At 41.1% G+C, this 18,734-nt stretch overlaps 5 protein-coding genes across 7 annotated transcripts; 1 reads left to right on the forward strand and 4 right to left on the reverse strand.

Annotated features, from left to right (window-relative positions):
* Window positions 1-2: 2 nt before the first annotated feature.
* On the reverse strand, window positions 3-1,448 carry LOC135349712 (E3 ubiquitin-protein ligase NRDP1-like). The gene is made up of 2 exons (XM_064548297.1): window positions 1,291-1,448; window positions 3-1,191 (listed from the first exon to the last, which is right to left on the reverse strand). Exon 2 carries the CDS (start codon window positions 1,126-1,128, stop codon window positions 175-177), a length of 954 nt encoding a protein of 317 aa, XP_064404367.1. The 5' UTR covers window positions 1,129-1,191; window positions 1,291-1,448; the 3' UTR covers window positions 3-174.
* A 23-nt stretch (window positions 1,449-1,471) lies between these two features.
* Window positions 1,472-5,016, forward strand: LOC135349705 (radial spoke head protein 3 homolog B-like). Its single transcript, XM_064548287.1, has 10 exons — window positions 1,472-1,655; window positions 1,711-1,786; window positions 1,943-2,108; window positions 2,543-2,664; window positions 2,904-3,023; window positions 3,197-3,280; window positions 3,461-3,623; window positions 3,949-4,035; window positions 4,091-4,219; window positions 4,361-5,016. Exons 1-10 carry the CDS (start codon window positions 1,555-1,557, stop codon window positions 4,903-4,905), a joined length of 1,593 nt encoding a protein of 530 aa, XP_064404357.1. The 5' UTR covers window positions 1,472-1,554; the 3' UTR covers window positions 4,906-5,016.
* A 45-nt stretch (window positions 5,017-5,061) lies between these two features.
* LOC135349703 (clathrin heavy chain linker domain-containing protein 1-like) lies at window positions 5,062-11,224 on the reverse strand. Of its 2 annotated transcripts, none has more exons than XM_064548283.1 (26): window positions 11,051-11,224; window positions 10,130-10,168; window positions 9,997-10,080; window positions 9,686-9,789; window positions 9,561-9,626; window positions 9,483-9,509; window positions 9,389-9,420; window positions 9,172-9,284; window positions 8,930-8,982; window positions 8,810-8,864; window positions 8,662-8,736; window positions 8,493-8,580; window positions 8,283-8,320; window positions 8,171-8,233; window positions 8,029-8,085; window positions 7,408-7,582; window positions 7,106-7,146; window positions 6,984-7,042; window positions 6,859-6,922; window positions 6,373-6,451; window positions 6,205-6,296; window positions 6,002-6,061; window positions 5,882-5,931; window positions 5,738-5,801; window positions 5,523-5,658; window positions 5,062-5,263 (listed from the first exon to the last, which is right to left on the reverse strand). In XM_064548283.1, the coding sequence occupies exons 1-26, from the start codon at window positions 11,102-11,104 to the stop codon at window positions 5,151-5,153; spliced, it is 1,881 nt and encodes a 626-aa protein (XP_064404353.1). In that variant the 5' UTR covers window positions 11,105-11,224; the 3' UTR covers window positions 5,062-5,150. The 2 variants fall into 2 exon arrangements, with proteins under 2 accessions (XP_064404353.1, XP_064404352.1); XM_064548282.1 differs by having other exon boundaries at window positions 5,493-5,658.
* Window positions 11,225-11,272: 48 nt separating this feature from the next.
* On the reverse strand, window positions 11,273-15,389 carry LOC135349709 (uncharacterized). The gene is made up of 6 exons (XM_064548295.1): window positions 15,159-15,389; window positions 14,113-14,310; window positions 13,940-14,059; window positions 13,557-13,832; window positions 12,081-12,230; window positions 11,273-11,913 (listed from the first exon to the last, which is right to left on the reverse strand). Exons 1-6 carry the CDS (start codon window positions 15,355-15,357, stop codon window positions 11,393-11,395), a joined length of 1,464 nt encoding a protein of 487 aa, XP_064404365.1. The 5' UTR covers window positions 15,358-15,389; the 3' UTR covers window positions 11,273-11,392.
* Window positions 15,390-15,652: 263 nt separating this feature from the next.
* Window positions 15,653-18,657, reverse strand: LOC135349704 (uncharacterized). 2 transcript variants are annotated; one of them, XM_064548286.1, is made up of 6 exons: window positions 18,523-18,657; window positions 17,465-18,286; window positions 17,238-17,336; window positions 16,732-16,977; window positions 16,417-16,581; window positions 15,653-16,308 (listed from the first exon to the last, which is right to left on the reverse strand). In XM_064548286.1, exons 2-6 carry the CDS (start codon window positions 18,264-18,266, stop codon window positions 15,785-15,787), a joined length of 1,836 nt encoding a protein of 611 aa, XP_064404356.1. In that variant the 5' UTR covers window positions 18,267-18,286; window positions 18,523-18,657; the 3' UTR covers window positions 15,653-15,784. The 2 variants fall into 2 exon arrangements, with proteins under 2 accessions (XP_064404356.1, XP_064404354.1); XM_064548284.1 differs by having other exon boundaries at window positions 15,663-16,308; window positions 17,238-17,360.
* Between the last annotated feature and the right edge of the window lie 77 nt (window positions 18,658-18,734).

The raw sequence follows: 18,734 nt of genomic DNA on the forward strand, positions 1-18,734 counted from the left end.
TACACAGCAAGAAATTATTGTCGTTTAATTAGACAATGACATAAGGATGAGACAACACAAAATGGAAGTAAAAATCTCTTGATATGTGCAATATTTATCCTGACTAAAGCACCACAGCATAGATCTTAATACTATACAGAGTTCTGATTGTGAAACACATTGACATAATTATAGCTACTCCACACCATGTGCGAATATCATCACTAAGCCAGGAGACACAATCATTGCTTCTCCCATATGCTCATTCTCAGAGGCCATTATCACAATCGCTTGCTTCCCGGGAACTCTTTTAGTGACATACTGCTCGTATCTCCTCCGATTCATCTGTCTAGTTTCCAGTGTGCTCAGTCCAGTAGGCCATCTACGCTCATGGGCATTGGCCATTAGTTCTGTTAGGAGGTGCGAGGGACACCCACTGTCTCCTAGTGCTCGCTTGATGATGGCTTGCAGAACAGCATCCGGTGTTGAAATCATTCCTCCCCATCTTCTGACTCGTGCCGATTTAAGAGTTGATAGCCATCGAACTGTTTGGATAGCTTTTTCAGTTTCGTCCGTGTTGCTGAGACTACCACAGACGGAGGTACGCATGCTTCGGACTATTTCCTTGAGGATAAGGATTTCACGGTATTGGTCATTTAGTTGTAGCTCAAGATTATCGACTTTGCTGACAAGTTCGTCCACTCGCTCAGATTTCTCGTTGAGAAGTTTGTGCAGTTCTTGAACACAGTTGTGTTTGGGCACCTCATCTAACGGGACAACTAAACCACACCCTTTATCGCAGGGAACAGGCCTCTTGGGGTTGAAAAGACACTCATTGTGGTGCGCTCCTAGAGAGTCTAATCTCACTACAGTAGTGCATCCAAAATCTTTGTTATCACATGATATTTTCAATCGCGAAAGCAAGTTTCTCAATATTCGAGGTGGTTGAATCAAGTCTTCGACAGGTGACACAGGATTTCGATCAACTGGGCATACTTGTTGGTGTTTGAACCATTCATGAACACAAGAGCCACAAAAGCAGTGCTCACACTGACGGATTTGAACTGGAGACTCGAGAACTTGACCACATATAGTGCACATCAGTTCTTCATCGACCTCGTCATTAAATCTGGTGATTTCGTAGCCCATGATAATCAATCCTAGACACGATCAGCTTTTAGAAGTGAGTCTCATGGCCTCTGCTTCAATAATCTGCCAAGAGAAATTATTGTCAATGTCCTCCAGAATGAAGAGTTATAAAAACCAAGGTAAGCTATTCCATCTAGATCTAGGTCTAATAATGATACTTACAGTGAATCATTAGTGAATCAGGATAATGGTGAACCACAATAATTTCTTGTCCAGCGTCTGCAACCAATGATACACGTCGTTTCTGCTCAACGCTTTGACCTTTCTGTACAATGTAGACCTTCTGATGGTGCGTCTTACTTAGAATATTCATGACTAGCACATGAGCATGCGCGAAAGTGGTTGCCATAGATACATACATATTGTGTAAACATAGTACATGTAAATATTAAGTTCCCCCAATAAACCTGTCCAAGGACTGTAATCATGGCTGCTTCTGTAGTACCACCAACTGCAGAAGGGAGTGGTACGTACACCTACTCTTCTCAGCCAAGAGCTGTCCAGCAAAGACAAAAGTTCAGAGACCAGTAAGTCCGATACCTTTTTCTGACCATGTGTCGGTTAAACTTTAATTCTCTACAGGAATCAGTACAACAACATCATGTACGATCATCGCATTGTGAGGGGAAATACATATGCTCTACACACCCTACCAGCAGTGAGTAAAAGCTATAATTTAAATATGTTACAAGTAGTTGAATATTTACATATAGTAGGCTTTTAGGCATCATAAAAGTGTACAATTTGAAGTGGTGGTACTTGCAAAGCTCAAATGTTGTGATACTGCACCTCAATGACTGTGTTCATCTCTTAGTCCTCTCAGCCAGACCCTCTGGAGCTACAGAGGCAGCAAGAGTCTCGACGTAGAGCTTTGGCCAGGAAGAGAGCACGGGACCAACTGAGACCACGCTCACCAGAGCCAGTGGAGGGCAGGAAGCATATCGAGGTACAGACAGAGCTCTATCTTGAGGAAATAACAGGTGAGGTCTATATTACTATCGTGTCTGTATTACTAGAATATTTTGCGGGTGAAAAACCTTTGCGAATGAGCCAAATCAGCAGAAAAGTTGACCCTTTTGCGATCTAACTATTGCGTTCTGGCAAGGATCGTGTTTATTTACAGTGGTGGTTTTGCGGATTTTATTGTTGCGAATTGATCAACCCTCGCAAAGTTCGCAAATGTTTGATGCTCGCAAAACATTCTAGTAATACGGTAGGTGTAGTAGCGCTTATCGGCGCCATAATAATTATTATGTGCATATTATTTTATGCTAATAATCCACTACTGAACCCTAAGGGCATTGGAGAAGAATCTTACAGTAGATGAAAAAGTATTGTTAGAAAAATATAATGTGTAGATTACGTGTACCTGATATCGGGTATTACTGAGAATTTTTTATCCTTCTTTCTCTAGATCGAGTTGAGGAGGCTGATATACAGACCCAGACTGATGCATTCCTGGATCGACCACCTACCCCTCTGTTTGTGCCTGCTAAGACTGGTGTCGATGTCTCCACTCAAATAGCCGAGGGAGATGTAAGTGGCATAGTTTACTGGTGTACATGTGTATGTAGGTCAGGTCAGTTCTCTCTCAGTCTGTGTATGCCACTGTAGGTTGGTTGGTTGTCCACATTTGAGTTAGAAATAATTATTGCTGTGCTACTAGTATCAGTATACTAACCTTTTCCTTAGTTTGAGACACATCCCTTTAGGGTTAAAACTGCATGAATCCCACATGCATGTGCATGAATTTTAAATTCTCATTGTTTTCTCAGCTGTTTGATTTCAACCTTGAAGTGAAACCCATCCTGGAGGTACTGGTCGGGAAGACGGTGGAACAAGCTCTGTTGGAAGTGATGGAGGAGGAGGAACTTGCCAGCCTCAGAGCTCAGCAGGTGAACTATATCCTAAGCTATTAGTCTCCATTGAATTGACTGTGGAATTATTTTTCACCACGCTTGTAATAATAGGCAAGTCATGTATTATTCTAATTCACTTCTAAATCTAACAACTCTACGCTTTGTTTTACCAAAAGCTCTATTAGATTGTTCTTTTATGTTTGGTGTAGCGTGAATTTGAGGAGAACCGTAATGCTGAGGTGGTGGAGACTCAACGACTGGATGAACAAGAGAGACGACGAAGAGAAGAAAAGGTGATTATAATTGTCTGTTTCTCTCATTAATGTTTTTATTGCTGTAAATGCATGACTGTTTATTGGGATTATTTGACTCAAGGCAAAGGGTGGGTATTGCATAACATAATACATGGGCATGTACATGTACTTTTGAATTGAGTGTGTACTGACCATAATTGTTTCTTTATTTGTTTGTAGGAGCGTCGCCTGCAGCAACAGCGAGAGGCTCTACTCAAGGAGAAAGAAACAGCCGAGAAGATTGCTGCAAGGGCCTTTGCACAAAGCTACCTTTCTGATTTAGTGCCATCTGTGTTCAACACACTCAAGGAGCATGGGTTCTTCTATGACCCAGTGGAAAGAGGTACAAGTCCTATAATTAGGATCATTGAAGCAATACTCGTATAGCAAAGAGCAACTCTTACTGATACCTGCAGTGTTAGTGTATACCTTAAAATGTCAGAGGTCAGACGTTGCTTCTTAATAATAGGTGGTTCTACTAAAACTAGTCTTTCAAGTGGCCTAGAATCCAGGCTAGGTGGCTAGGTTTTGACCCCCATTAGAAACTTTTTCGTCAAGGCAGCTGCTACTTTGAGAGATTAGAATATTAAGGGTGACGCATATCTGTAGGGTCTAGGGTCGCCTTAAATTGATTTAACCTACTCAGTATTGCATGTTCATCCCTGCAGAGGTGGAGACAGTGTTTATGCCTTGGCTCATGGATGAAGCTTTAAAAACCCTCGAAAAGACTGTTCTAGCAAGAGCCATGGTTGATGGTAAGGTTTAAATTGTTACGTTGGTTTTATTGCAATACACCTCTCTCTTATACAGTGATTATCCGTGATATTATTGCCAAGCGTGTTGGTGTCCCTGTGTCCAAGCCCTCCACCCCCGAACACTCTGAGAACACCGTCACTGAGGCTGAACCCACCAGTGAAGAGGGAACTGCACCCAAAACAGGTGAGTCTCATACTGATTTAAATAAGAGTCCTATATAGCTGTTGTGTTAACTTGTAACTGTGCTTGTTGTTTAATGTATCATGAATATCTTCATTGCTAAATTAAGTAATTACAATTTAAGTAGTGGGTTTTTACTTGCAGAACCTCTTGAGAAAGTGTTTGGAGAGAAAGATGACTCCACTCCATCTCAGCCACCTGCAACTGATTCTGAGGTCCAACCAACTGTTGATCCCCCACCAGAGACTACCCAAGCTCCTGCTGAAAGTACTGAACCCCCTACGAATGAAGCAACTGTCAAGCCACCCGCTGACCCTCCAAGTGATCCACCCGCTGAGCCACCAAGTGACCCACCCACTGAACCTCCAAGTGACCCACCCACTGAACCTCCAAGTGACACACCCACTGAACCACCCAGTGACTCAGCCGCTGAACCTCCAAGTGACCCACCCACTGAACCACCCAGTGAACTTCCAAGTGACCCACCCACTGAATCTCCAAGTGACTCACCCGCTGAGCCACCCAGTGACCCACCCACTGAACCTCCGAGTGATTCAGCCACTGACCCACCCACTGAGCCAGCTCCAGCTGAAGACAAAATTGAAACATTGGGAGAGCCTACAGAAGCTACAGAGCAGCCTGTAACTGAGGAGACACCTGCTACTGAAACTGAAGAAAAAACTGATTAACAAAAATTATTATAATTTTTAGTCTAGCTTTCTGTATGTCGCTATAATTATTAACCTATTATGTTAATTTGCTGTAGCAATAATTTCAAGACCATGAATAAGATCTTCTAATTACCATGCACAGAAAACATTCTTCTGTCATAATTATTATGCAAACAGATGGCATTAGAGGATACACGTAATTAATAATTATATCAACACATAAGCATGCATGCAGGATGATGGATATGATGATGCTACTATAGTCAGCACTTATAGCTACGCACAGAGTCGGACTCTAGTTCAGAGCTGTAGCCTCCGCTGCTCTCGTACTCACTGTCCGTCACCTCAGAACTGGACAGTGACGACTCATCATCATCTGTATGTCAAACATAAATTTAAATGTTCATGTTCGTTTGTTCAAGAGCAGTTAGTGAATCATAATTATACTTGTAGTATTACAATCATCAAACTTACGTATGCATAAACGAGTGTACGTGTCATAACTTGTATAAATTATGCGACATTTCTGAAAGTAACTAGTTTGGTGTACTATATCACCCATGCACCCTGCACCCCCCAAACACTGGCCATGCACTATAGCTTACCCAGCCCCACATAATTGTGGTTGACATTACCATTTGAAGTTTCGGGCCTGTCCTGTACACTCTCCTCAGGGTGAGGGTGTGGGTGGTCAGTAAACTCTTTTGTTAGATTAGTGACGGCACTGAGTAGAGCCTTCCTCATAGTCAGAGCTGACAGACACTCGATAGCCTGAACACATGTGAATAGTGATCGAATATGCAAATCACGTTGATTCATTCTTTGAAAGGGTTAATTTAATTCTTCTCACCAGCTCACTAAATCCAGCACTGTGTAGATTGGCTATTAGGATCTGCCATGTGTCATCTTGTGTGCTGGAATGAAAATAAAATTACAGCCACTCTTTACAGCATAAAGTGAATTATGGCTGAATTGTTATATAATGCATGTGTACCTGTTTTCTAAGAGAGTCTGCAGACTGCCATCGTTAAGCTCATGAACGTCCTAAGAAAATTACTAAGTCTTATTCAGTTTGCAGAATAAAAGTGATGTGCTTGTATAATAGACCATGTACCTTTCTTATTAAAGTGGTTGCGTCTTCACTCCTCCCATTTTGTAACAAGATATTGGCAGCCTGTAGAACAAACAAATGGACACACCAGCATGAATGATAATGATATTATAATGATAATTATACTATAATAATGTCAATCCATATTTGCTTGCGGAGACTTAAACATTTCAACTGAGGGGGGGGGATCATGTGGCAATACTCACTTCAATAGTGGTCATACACGCATTGTCAGGAGGATGGGTCAGTGCTTCCACAAGCACCATGCTTGGTCTCGAGCTCAATGTGTGAATGTAGTCTGCATACACCATAAATACAATGTATAATACGTTAATTACAGTCTATCTTAAAAAGAGTGGGGTATTTATACATACCTATTTTAGAGTAGCCAATTTTCTTAGCATACGAGAAGAACGTCATGAATTTGTCCTGATGTACCAGACACAGTGCAGCCTGCATGCATGCATGAGAGCATACAATGTAACACACTACACAGACAGTAGTGCATTGAAACGCCATGCTAATTTCACATACTACTATTAATTACTAAATTACTAATAATATTACTAAGACATTCGTATAATCATGCGTACGTGAATGTACAATGACCGTATAAAGCGGGTATCATAATAGTTGCAAATTTCGCGATTTTTTGCTGATTTAGCGTGTACCGCGAATATTTATACCCATAAAAATTAATATTCACATCCATGCATGCACTAATCCATGAACATTAAATCTGCAAACTCTTTTCCAACGCGGTCTGTCCGCGAAAGTTCATACACTAAAAATATACGTGCTCTACGGTAAGTCTGTTTGAATTAGAGATCAGCTCAAGTTACATGTACTTTCTAACTCACTGTATTGTGCTCCCCACATCTGTCTAACACAGAGAAAGCAGTTCTCATGCAGCCACACGTGCACCTGTTTAATGACACACACATAACAATAACATCGTGATGTCATAATTATACAATGTACGTACCTGTTCACACACTTGCAGAATGACATAAGCAGTGAACCCACCTCCACCGAGGGATACAGCTACAGCCATGTAATAATTAATAAACTTTGAACAGTATAAGTACATGTATCTCGAGAGCTTACCACTCCTTGTGCTATCCAGTGGGATATTATTGCAATTCCATCTGTGGTAATAAAGACACATTATACATGCATGCCATACTTAGAACAGTGTGAACGTGCAGTCAACAGGTATGACATAATTATATATACACATGTACACAGTTTGAAAGTGCCTGGAGTGTCATGTCATGTAGTCCCAAATGAATCTATCACATGATCTATAATGAACATTTGTGGAGAAGCCAATTAGCTAGCCAGATAAGTGGTCATAAGGCCTTTGAATTTTGAAATGGCAAAATTAATATAGCACCCCTCCCCCTCACCATTATCCAGTGCACACTGCACACACTCCAGCCCTTCCTCTTTACTGAGTGGTCTGTATGCGGGGGCACAGGCCATGAGGTGCTCACAGTAGCAGAGGAGGGGAGGCTTAGTACCCAGGGTGAGTCTAGCAGAGTGCTTGAACTTGTTCAGAGTGTCCATGGTACGGAGAACACCCTGCATGGGTAGTGATGAATGTACAATTGTAATATGCATGGCTCGATTTTACATGTACATGTACATGTAGTTTTTACCAAACACATTGGGAATAATTATACCGTTTAGTGGGCATTTTCGAGGGTCTTCTTTATAGAAATTGTCATGAGTTGTTTTTGTCAGGATAAAGCTTCACTTTTGTTATAATTATTGGAATACCCACGTATGCCCAAAATTTCATGTAGGGTCTTAGTTTTGGCCTTGGACCATAGGCTTATAATCCATGGTATGGCCAAATTGTTTATCTTTCAAATATGAAGTCTGATGACAAACTTTGAAATATGTATCTCTTGAAAGATCTCTTTTAATTAGTATAAAATCAAAAATCGTTGAAATGTTACCAGCTAGGGAGTACACAACTTGACTGGTACAGTACTTACAAGAACAAATAGACAATGCGTACGTACTTTTGGAGAAGACGCAGCATGTAGGGCAGCCTCCTCATATCTCTCACTCTCAAACAACTGTACATGTTAGTGCATGGGAGAGCAGCTACTAGATGTTACTCAGTAACATCATTTAAATCGCTTTGTTAGTTACTGCATGTACCTCATTGAACTTCTCGAAGCAGTCCAGTACCATCTCAGCCTCGGTCTCTTTAACTAGGTCTTGCTGCATATAACAAGAGATCAAGTAATATAAAGTAATGGAGAGAACTTACGTCTGGTTCTTCATCCTGCATCTCTTCATAGTTAGCCTCTGGGAAACGAGTGAATAAAACAGCCACATCATTATGACATGAATGAGATATGTAACCTGGCACTCTATAAATATGGTGGACGTAACAGTCAGATAAAAGGTAACATTTTGTGCACTTTCTGGGCTATAAACTAGCTAGACGATAAGCCTTCTGTAACTGACAAATCCTCACCAATAACAGCAGCAATGTAGTGCTCTAGCGGCAGAGTTTGTGGGTCCAGTCGATGCTGCTGAAGATAGGAACAGTACGAAGCAACAGCCTGTATTGAGAGAGGTACTCATGCATGCAGTGACATAATAATTATTATACATGTACATGTAGCTTTAGTATAGTTGCGTACTTGTGTGGCTAGCTTGAGTTTCTTCAGCTGTTGTGCAAGCACACTATTCGTTTTATCCACCTTGGCCTTGACTTGCTATTACAAGAATAACACACAGTATGTATATTATTATATCTGAGGTACGTTTAAATTGCGCGTATGTACATACTTCTTTGTCGTTTAGTAGTTTGTGAAGCTGAGCTTTTCTATCAGGAAGAATGAATCTACAAATATTGATATTTCATTAAAAGATACGTACATTGTACATGTAGTGGATATAAGTGCTCACTTTTTCTCGGAAATGATTTTGACCTCATCCAACTCTTCCCTAACCCTTTTCAGCTATAAGCAGCAGGACAAGATTATGAGATACGTACATGTTATGTACAATGAGCTATATATAAGTATGGGAAGTTAGGTACAGTGTATATAAGTAGTACTGAGGGATTTTTGCATGCTCTCTAAGAGGAAACGCCTGGAAACTATCCACTACATACATACAGTACATGCACAACAGGCTGTATGTCTAACCTCTAACTGCAGTTGAGTCAAGCTGGTGGCCTCCTCCAGACTGAGTCCCAGACTCTTCCTCTTACTACTGGTCATGCGAGGGGTGGCCACTCTCATCAAGTGACGTTTATGCTCTGGATTGTCAAGGGAAAATTGTGCATATTGGGACACTGTCACACTATGCACATGGATATACAAGACACTTCACCTAAATTATACCAGTGTGCTCAATGTTCACCTTTCTCTCTGATCAAAGCCTCTATTTCAGCGCTGTAAAAGTGTAGATATGTTAAACAATACGTGACATGTACAGTGCATGTATAAGGGCTCACTTCATTTCATCCATCTTTCCTTTGATCCTGCATAATTAAATAGCACAATTAATGGAATTCTAGATGTATAATGAGTACCTTTCATTGTCTAGCTTCAGCTTCATGGACTTGAAATCAAGCTCTGCGATTCTCTTGTGATAGTTGCTACGTGCACGACGAAAAAGGCCGTCGAGTTTCGTTCACAATGCACAAATATTTCTTACTTGATGGTAGACAGCTCACAAGTCTTGAGCAGACCACTTTGCTCTTTCTTTGCTCGCACATGCCCTCTAGACTGGATGGTTGCTATGGCTTTCTCATACTCATTCTACATACATGGGATATAGACTTAAGGCAGTACAAAATCGCACAATACTTATACGAGAGTCTATTTTTGATACATGCATGCACTTAACACTTTGGGTACATTGGTACATTGGTATTACCGCCAAGATCTACCTGCACTGCATGGTCACATATAGAAGAAAATTCTGTGTGAATCACTGTGATTGTGCATGGGTACACATAAAATCACCTTTATTCTGGCAAGAAGCCTTCCACTAGCTGGTAGTCTCTCTATCACCTCGTCAAACAAGATGGAGTAGGCTTTGAAAATCTCCTGTCAATGGTTATTCATTTTAGCTATCCCATGATTTATTTATACTTACCTTCTGTTCTTCTTTGTTTTTTGGAGTCACAGCTCTCAACTGTACAAAATGCAACAAGGCTGAGATAGTTGTCTTCACATACATGTACTACCATATAGCCGGTAATTTTCGGGGGACAAAAAAATTCGTGGTTGAGCAATATTTAGTCACTTTGTGGATAATATTTTCGTGGTTGCTGCTTGCACTGCAGGTAAAGGTAGGCAAGGTCGCTTCATTGGTGGGTAAAATATTTGTGGTCTGAGCTCCAACCACGAATATTTTGTCCCCCGGAAATTACCAGCCATACGGTATATACATGTACTGTCTTTATTATACAGTGCCACAAAAATGATTTTCCAGGGGCAAATAGAACGAGAAAAAACAGTTTGGCGCTTATATTAGAGGGGCGCTTAGCAATAGAATGTAGAGTACTAGATCAATTGTATATACGTATCTCGATCGATTTAAGGGCGGGTTATACGGTGCCAGCAATACTTGGCGCTCAATTAAAATATACCTTGTGAACTTGTGTTTCTATTACATGTATATAGGTGCTGTAAATAGAAGAAAGACTGTATACCATACTTATTCGCTTTAAGGCAACCCTCCAAATATAGGCGACACCCTCAATCTTAAAATTTCTGACAAAGTGGTGACTGTTGTGTTAACAATGATTTTTATGTCGCGTCCTAAATAAATCATACTACGACGTTTGATCTGAAATAAACATGTCAATTATAGCCTCGATTACAGACCTTAAACTAGAGGGTGTGATGTCACACACTGAATTTACCTGGATTGAGGCATTTCCTATCCCTCTCTTTCGTTTAATATCTATGGTACTGGTATAGAGGTAATGTACTCGGCATAGTATAAACTTAGATCTAATTATAATCATCTGTAGCTCTAAATCTATGACAAGAGGACAAGTATTAAACGTACCTGTTGAGCATTTAACTTCTTCTCCTTGATGAATCCTCCTAGCTCTGCATTCATCGTGTATCTGTACTGTATGCTGTATGTGTCTGTATTTATATTATAATTTTTATGGCCAGCTAGCTATCTCAAGGGGGTTCTGGTCCAATGGTCATCCCTAGGCAACCTTGTAAGGGGAAATCCCACATTTGGAGGGTGGGGCTGCCACGTAAGCCAGGGATACTGATATTTCATAAAATTTCTTTTGTATATATCCCTGCGTAAGCTTTGTGCCTCAGGCTATAAATAATTATGTACACGTATACAATGATGAAATGGAAAAAAAATTCTACAGTCCATGATATGCACTCAGTTGAGCTGAACACTCTGTAATGCATTGCGAGCTGCACTTTGTTCGGCTTCCTGCTTGCTTTTGCATTCCTCCCCTTCAATATCACGTCCAAGAAATGTGACAGTTGATTTGAACCCAATTCCACTGGAAACTGTGCGGTAGGAAGGCATCATTGCGACGACAGTTTTGTTCTTGTCACAATATTCCTTCAGTTTAGACTTCCACACCTTGTTAGAAGGTGGGGCGATTCCTTTACTGACGATTTGAGAAGGTTTTTCTCTCTCGAGTACCAGCTTAGCAACTTGCTCTTTAGCATCTCCTTTACTCAAGTAGTAACGTACGCTATCGACTTCTCTGGATTCTCCTTGTATTGTGTAGGATACAATGCAGCGGTGCTGAGTGGTGGGAACAGTTTCACTGTCAAATGTATACTGGGGATTGATGTTGTTCACTTGAAAGAAACGATTAACTTTCTGTCTATGATAATGACCGGGTATTGCTGGAGATTTTGCAGGTGGAGACACTTCCTGATCATGACCTACAGTATTTTTATTAAAGCGAAATTGATGTGACTTCTTTATCACATGCAATCACACATACGTGCACAATATAGTACCTATATAGATTAAATACTACAACATTTGAAAAACAGAGAATGCGTAGTACATGCATACATATGTTCCTTATTTTGTACACAGGCAATACCTTGCTGAGGTACTGTAGGAACAAGGAGGGAGTTGGGGTTAGGAGCACAGGAACTGGTGCCGTAGGTCAGGCAGGGAGTAGCTGCACTCTCCAAATAGTCAACTTGTTGTGGTTGGGAACTGTACGACAATCCAGGATAGCCACTAGAAGCTGAATTGGAAAAGTAGCTAGTGATTTGAGATTAGACACTATAATTATTGGGGCGAGCCCTGAGGCTCATCCCATAGTAGCGAGTACTGCAGAGAGAGCTCAGCGACCGGATATCCGTTTGTCTGTTTGTCTCACGGTTAGTGTGTGTGTGAGTGTGTATTCCAGCCGTAACTGCTCAACGGAAAACTAACAACTTTTATAGGCTTCTAGCCATGGATTTTGATTCGTGGATTTGCCAACTTTATTGTATACCATATAGCGGGTATATTTTGAGGGTATAAACTTTCACAGAATGACCGTTAGAAAGGTTTTCGCGGATTTTAATGTTCGGCGGAATAGCAACCTTTCTGCTATTAAATTCGTGGATATAAAATGTTCGCGGTAGATGCTTGATCAGCGAAAACCACGAACATTTATACCCTTGAAATATCCCGTTATACGGTACCTCGTGCGGCTATGCCTCGAGGCATAAAAATAGGCCTGGAGAAGATTGTACCTGGGCTGGAATTTGCTCTTTTTTTAGCAAATTCTAATGACTATAGTAAAACTGAACGTATATATAATTATGTGGCTATTTCTCTGCCGTAATCACATATTTAAAATAGCTCTGTGTTATAATAATCTCGTCACGAAAGCTGGAGGTAGCTATATCAAGCACTAGCTTATGACTGCTTGCATGGTTCAAACAAGAAGGCATTAGCATTAGATGAGCATCAAGTCCAAGCTGTCAAACTCCTGTGGGCAGGAAGAGACATTTTGTGTTTCCCTATATAGACCGTGCTACACGTAGATCTAGTTGCTGCAGACAATGAACTTATAAGACATTTAGCTCGATCTACCTGAACATAGATAGCATCAAGGGCTTATAAAGAGAAGAGGGCATGCAACTCAGACTATTCTCAGAATCAGCACTCTTCATCTGTTACTATTTTTAGACATTCCACGTGGGCGTGGGCGGAATGTTTGACTTTTGCACACTACTGGATCCTGCCACTGATATGAAGTATGGTGATTACATAGAAGAGTAGATTGTGAGTTGCAATGCCCTCTTCTGTTTATAAGCCCTTGATAGTACTATCATTGTCATTTCTCCAGGTGTATTTTCAGTTAAAGTATTAAACGGACGTTTACGGTATGTTTTACTACCAGTTTACTATTGCTATAGAGTAAGACACGCCCAGATACAATGTATCCCAGGCCTACTTGGCGACCTAGCATTATTTTAGAGACCATTAACTTAGGGCCTGGGGACGAGGCTAACCTAGTACTGTCCATCCATAGAAATGTTTATAGCATGGTCGAAGTTAACTTCATCACTATGCATACCTGTACATCCCTTCTCTATAGCCAGAGCAACATCATTCCGTTCAACTGTTGGTGCTCTGAGACTCTGACATACTTCAGAATAGGTAAAATTGGCAGTTTTCAAGCGAGCAGCTAGCATTTCCCGTAGACAGTTTTGATTGTCTCTATATTTATCCCTGATATTATCGAGGGTGTCAAAGCTCACTCCCAGGACAAGTCCCAGGTTGAGCCAGTCTCCAGCAGCTTTAATCAGTTTCCCGTAAACAGACGACAGATCATTGAGAGTCAGAATGGAGCCTACAAAAATTATCAGTGAATGGTGTGTGCATACATATTATGGTTTCAGCATGCATACTCTATAACAACTGACAGCAGTTTTAACTTTATAAGGAGATACCACTTACCAAGCGTTGGTCCAGGATTTACTTCAACATCTCCTGACTGTAACAGTAAGAAGAATATCAGTAACAGCAACATTAGTCGATTAGTGCTCTGAACTCTCACTTGGAACTTGGTCGGCTTGTCTTGAGTATCAAAAACAAAAAAGTAAGAGCATTTAAAATATTTATTAGATTACCTGATGTGGTGCAAAAGTGAACATTCCATTGTTTTCGAGGGTTCCATCTCACCAAGCAGGTAGTGATGAGTGAGTAACAGGCGATAAGCACAGCTGACAGAATGAGAACAGCCAGTGCACTCCCCCTCCATCTCAGCTCACAAGGAAACACTCTGGTCCAACTCAAGTCAACCACGGGGCAAGCAATACGTAGGGGAGCTGTGTAGAGTTAAGGAAGCCATGATTAAATTCAAAATGCCTGTCGTCACAATTGTGGCTTTGAACACAAGGCTGTATTATGGGGTCAATGCTCTGTGAAGTTATAGATAACGCAATGGCTACAACTATGCTTTCCCTCACAAGAAAGGCTCCATACCATACTGTACTTCTACGAATTATTGTTGCTAAGTCTACAATTAATGTTAATAATATATAATTGGCAAGTAGTCTACCGTAAGACCTCGATTTAACCATAGATTAAGGAGAGGGATTGGAAACAGATTTGACCTCGAATAACCATCCGTGTTGCCCCCTGTTTTACTCGAGGCGGCTACTACAAAGTGAAAAGAAAACCCAGGCTAGAATCGGTTGAAGAGACAAACGATTGTCTTACTGCCAATATAAAAAAAACTGCTGATGAACTTAGACTTCATTTCCATACTTCAGGACATAATAATGTGATTCAGGACACTACTAGGCAGTCTTAGCTATATTATAAATGTTATTGGTACATAGCCTATTGCAGTCCATCTCAAACGGTGAAAAAAACGCTATGCACCTCTAGCTCTTTCCCAACAACCGAGAATTTTTTTGTGTGTTTTCCACATGATACCCACCATCAAGGGATGGAAATTAAGTTTTGGGGGACCTTAGAAAAGTCTGCATAAGGCCTCAAACAAGTAAAAATGTTTCCTGGGGTTTGGCGGGGGGCAACACGGATGGTTTAGGAATAGGCCCCGCCCCCCAATGTAAAGCCAAGGAAAAATCACGTGCGTAGACTTGTGTTTCCAATCCCTCTCTTCCTTAATCTATGATTTAACTTACTTTACTCTTTACTCTTTACTCACAGGAAAATGTTTGGTAAGATTTGTTTGAGAAGAGTACATATCCGATAGTGACCATAATGAGGTAGAGTCGGTAGAGGACAGGGGTGATCAACACAGAGGCAAGGCAGGCTCTGAGCTGCCAACTAGGCTTACGGAAAACCAGGGTAACATCATCTTCGAGATCAATGGACAAATAACGGGCATGTCTCTGAGATTTCATCTTTATTGTTCTGTCAAGAATAGACCAATTGTGCATGCCAGCGCTAAGAGATTTAGTATAAAATCTTGCTTTGTTTACTCATGTCTCCCTAGCCTTTGACCTTATAAGACCCTCCCCTTCAAAATCAATTTTTACATAATTAATGATCTTTACCGTATACGACTCAAATCAGGTATGTCATCCCAACCTTGTAAGGGGAAACACACATTTGGAGGGTGGGGCTGCTGCACATTTCAGCTTTTGATCACAATCCTTGGATCATTGTGATCACATATAATATAACATTTACTATAGAGTATAGACAGGAGCAATACCAACCAATACTATGACTAGTAAGACCTCCATCTCAGGCTATAAAACGCAAAACAAAGAATACGTATAAAATTGAGGTGATCAATTCAGAATTTCTACAGTCCATGATATGCACTCAGTTGAGCTGAACACTCTGTAATGCATTGCGAGCTGCACTTTGTTCGGCTTCCTGCTTGCTTTTGCATTCCTCCCCCTCAATATCACGTCCAAGAAATGTGACAGTCGATTTGAACCCGATTCCACTGGATTTCGTGTGGTACTTCATTGCGACGACAATTTTGTTCTTGTCACAATATTCCTTCAGTTTAGATTTCCATACCTTGTTGGAAGGTGGGGCGATTCCTTTACTGACGATTTGAGAAACATTTTCTCTCTCGAGTACCAGCTTAGCAACTTGCTCTTTAGCATCTCCTTTACTCGAGTAGTAACGTACGCTATCGACTTCTCTGGATTCTCCTTGTATTGTGTAGCATACAATGCAGCGGTGTTGAGTGGTGGGAACAATTTCACTGTCAAATATATACCGGGGATTGATGTTGTTCTCTTGAAAGAAACGATTAACTCTCTGTCTATGATAATGACCGGGTATTGCTGGACTTTGAGGAGAATTTGCAGGTGGAGACAATTCCCGATCATGACCTACAGTATTTTTATTAAAAAGTGAATTGATGTGGCTACTTATACTCCGATTGAAAACCACACCCATACATGCTCATATATGCTCCTTATTTGGTACACAGACAATACCTTGCTGAGATAGTGTAGGAACAAGGAGGGAGTTGGGGTTAGGAGCACAGGAACTGGTACCGTAGGTCGGGCAGGGAGAAGCTGCACTCTGTTGAATTGGCGACTCCAAATAGTCAACTTGCTGCGGTTGGGAACTGTACGATAATCCGAGATAGCTGCTAGAGGCTGAATTGGAATACAGAAAAGTTAAATCGGCTATAGTAGCTAGATAGACTGCATGTACAGTGACACTATCAACAACTGATTACACCATTCAAGGTATACTAACCATAAAAGACCATAACACTTCAATAACTATACGAAAATTAAACTTACTCTCCTGTAGTGATACTTGCAATATCGCATCTTTTATAGCCTCTTCTCTGGAAATTTGAGTGTTCAAAAAGTACTTCTTGCTGTCACCAACAATGTCTTGATGAAATAGAGTGATAGTCACTTGGCTGCGATAGTATGTGATATTCTCGTGCTCAGGGGGATTATGTGGGTAATCTTCAAGCTTCCTGATGGCAGCTGATGGATACTGAGAAATCAACTGTTTCATTGCTGGGCTGTCCATAGCTCCTATACGAAGGAAGAAAAATAAACTCTTAGCAGGCGGATGGCATGTGTGAGTGATTGGCAAATACGTCTACATGTACAATAGGTACCTAGATACAAATCGGGGCAAATTTGGTGTGTGGATACAATGTCTTATAGTGGTTTAGGCACCCTGTTTCTATAGTAGGGAATGGGTTCTGGAATGTTTGGATAGCCCTGTTTAGCTTATCTACATACATAAATATACAGTGTGTCAAAGTAAATTCATTATCAGTAGACTCTACCTTGATACACGCCAGGACTGGCAGTCAACAAAGCTGGTTGAATGGAGTTTAAAGGTTGCGTTCGATCCAGTGAGGGTGTGGGTTGTGTGGGAAAAACTGCTGCAATTTTGATTTTTGGGAGAGCTGTTGAAAATCATAAATAAACAGTAACACTAGTCTTGTATGTAAGAATGGAATAGTATTATATATAGAGCAGTGTATCAGCTTGCACTATTTTATTAACTCACTTTTTGGATCTTTTTCAGGATGAAGGAAGACAACTTCATTGAGCCGTGAGAGCTTCTCAGGTTGCTGCACTCTTATAGTTGGGTCTTTAATGAGATCACTGTTCACCTTTGTCAGCACATCCTCAATAGAGCTAGTAGTGTTAGTCCTGATCTCTTCAGCCAGTTTCTGCAGCCAGGCACCTCCCTTGTTGCCCTCCCATGCTAGGTGATTAGACATGGTGGAATAAGCAACCAGGAAACCGCCTTCTCCAGGAACTCGAATTCTTTCGATTACTGACCCCCCTCGATGCTCAAAGGTCAGGGAGTTGTCATACCCTCCCTTTGCTTTACCACTTCTTGGAACCATCACAGACTCGCTCTCTTTTTTCCCGCGACAGGCATCGAAGAAGAAAAGCTTTTGGAATTTTCCCATAATCGGAGATGCTTTCGGGAGAAATGGTTTGATTATGTCCTCACCAATGCTCACTTCTGAGCCGTCCTGTAGGTACACAATGTCTCCCAAATCACCATGGCCAGAGAAAACAAATACAATGCAATTGTACTTCTTTAAGTTGTGATAGTCTTGGAAGTTGCAGGCTTCATGAATTAATTTTGTGAGTTGTAGATGGGTGATATTTTGCTCCCAATGAACTACAAAATTAAGGTGGAGAAAGGTGTCTTTCATATTCTCCCCATCAATGAAGGTTCCAGGTAGAGAGCTTAAGCTAGCACAGTTATGATAGTCATTGGTGATTATGATAGCAAGTCCTCTGGCATCAACATTCGAAGTTATAGTCGCTGTGATTGAGTTGGTTGACATCATTGGGCAGCATCCCACTCTGTCTGAGAAACAAAACATTAATTATACCAGTTCGTTATTAGAGTGGATGTGAGCCGGGTTAATCCATGGCCCACAAAGAGTCTACCTTTACATGTATACATAATAGCTATAACCAGCCTGCCTACTATAGAGTACGACTGACTATATGTAGATCTACGTATATTTATTCTTGCACTACTGCATGCATGGGTAAAGCTGACACAGGCCCGGGTATCTATTCATAATAGATGCTGTTTACCTGTTCTGTCTTCTTCTCTGGCTTGTGTCCACTAGCCCCGAGACCAGCCGTTCGTTATCTGCAAGGGGAACAACAAACGGCTGGTCTCGAGGCTATGTGTCCAAAACGTTAACTAAGGCTTAGCTAATGCTTGTGGTTAGTCCCTGGGATTTCCCCAAGTTATCACCCACTTATGGTACAAACCACTGCACTAACAAGGTGCAGCTATGTAA

Source organism: Halichondria panicea, chromosome 16 (genome assembly GCF_963675165.1).
Source record: "Halichondria panicea chromosome 16, odHalPani1.1, whole genome shotgun sequence".
NCBI classification, from domain to species: domain Eukaryota; kingdom Metazoa; phylum Porifera; class Demospongiae; order Suberitida; family Halichondriidae; genus Halichondria; species Halichondria panicea.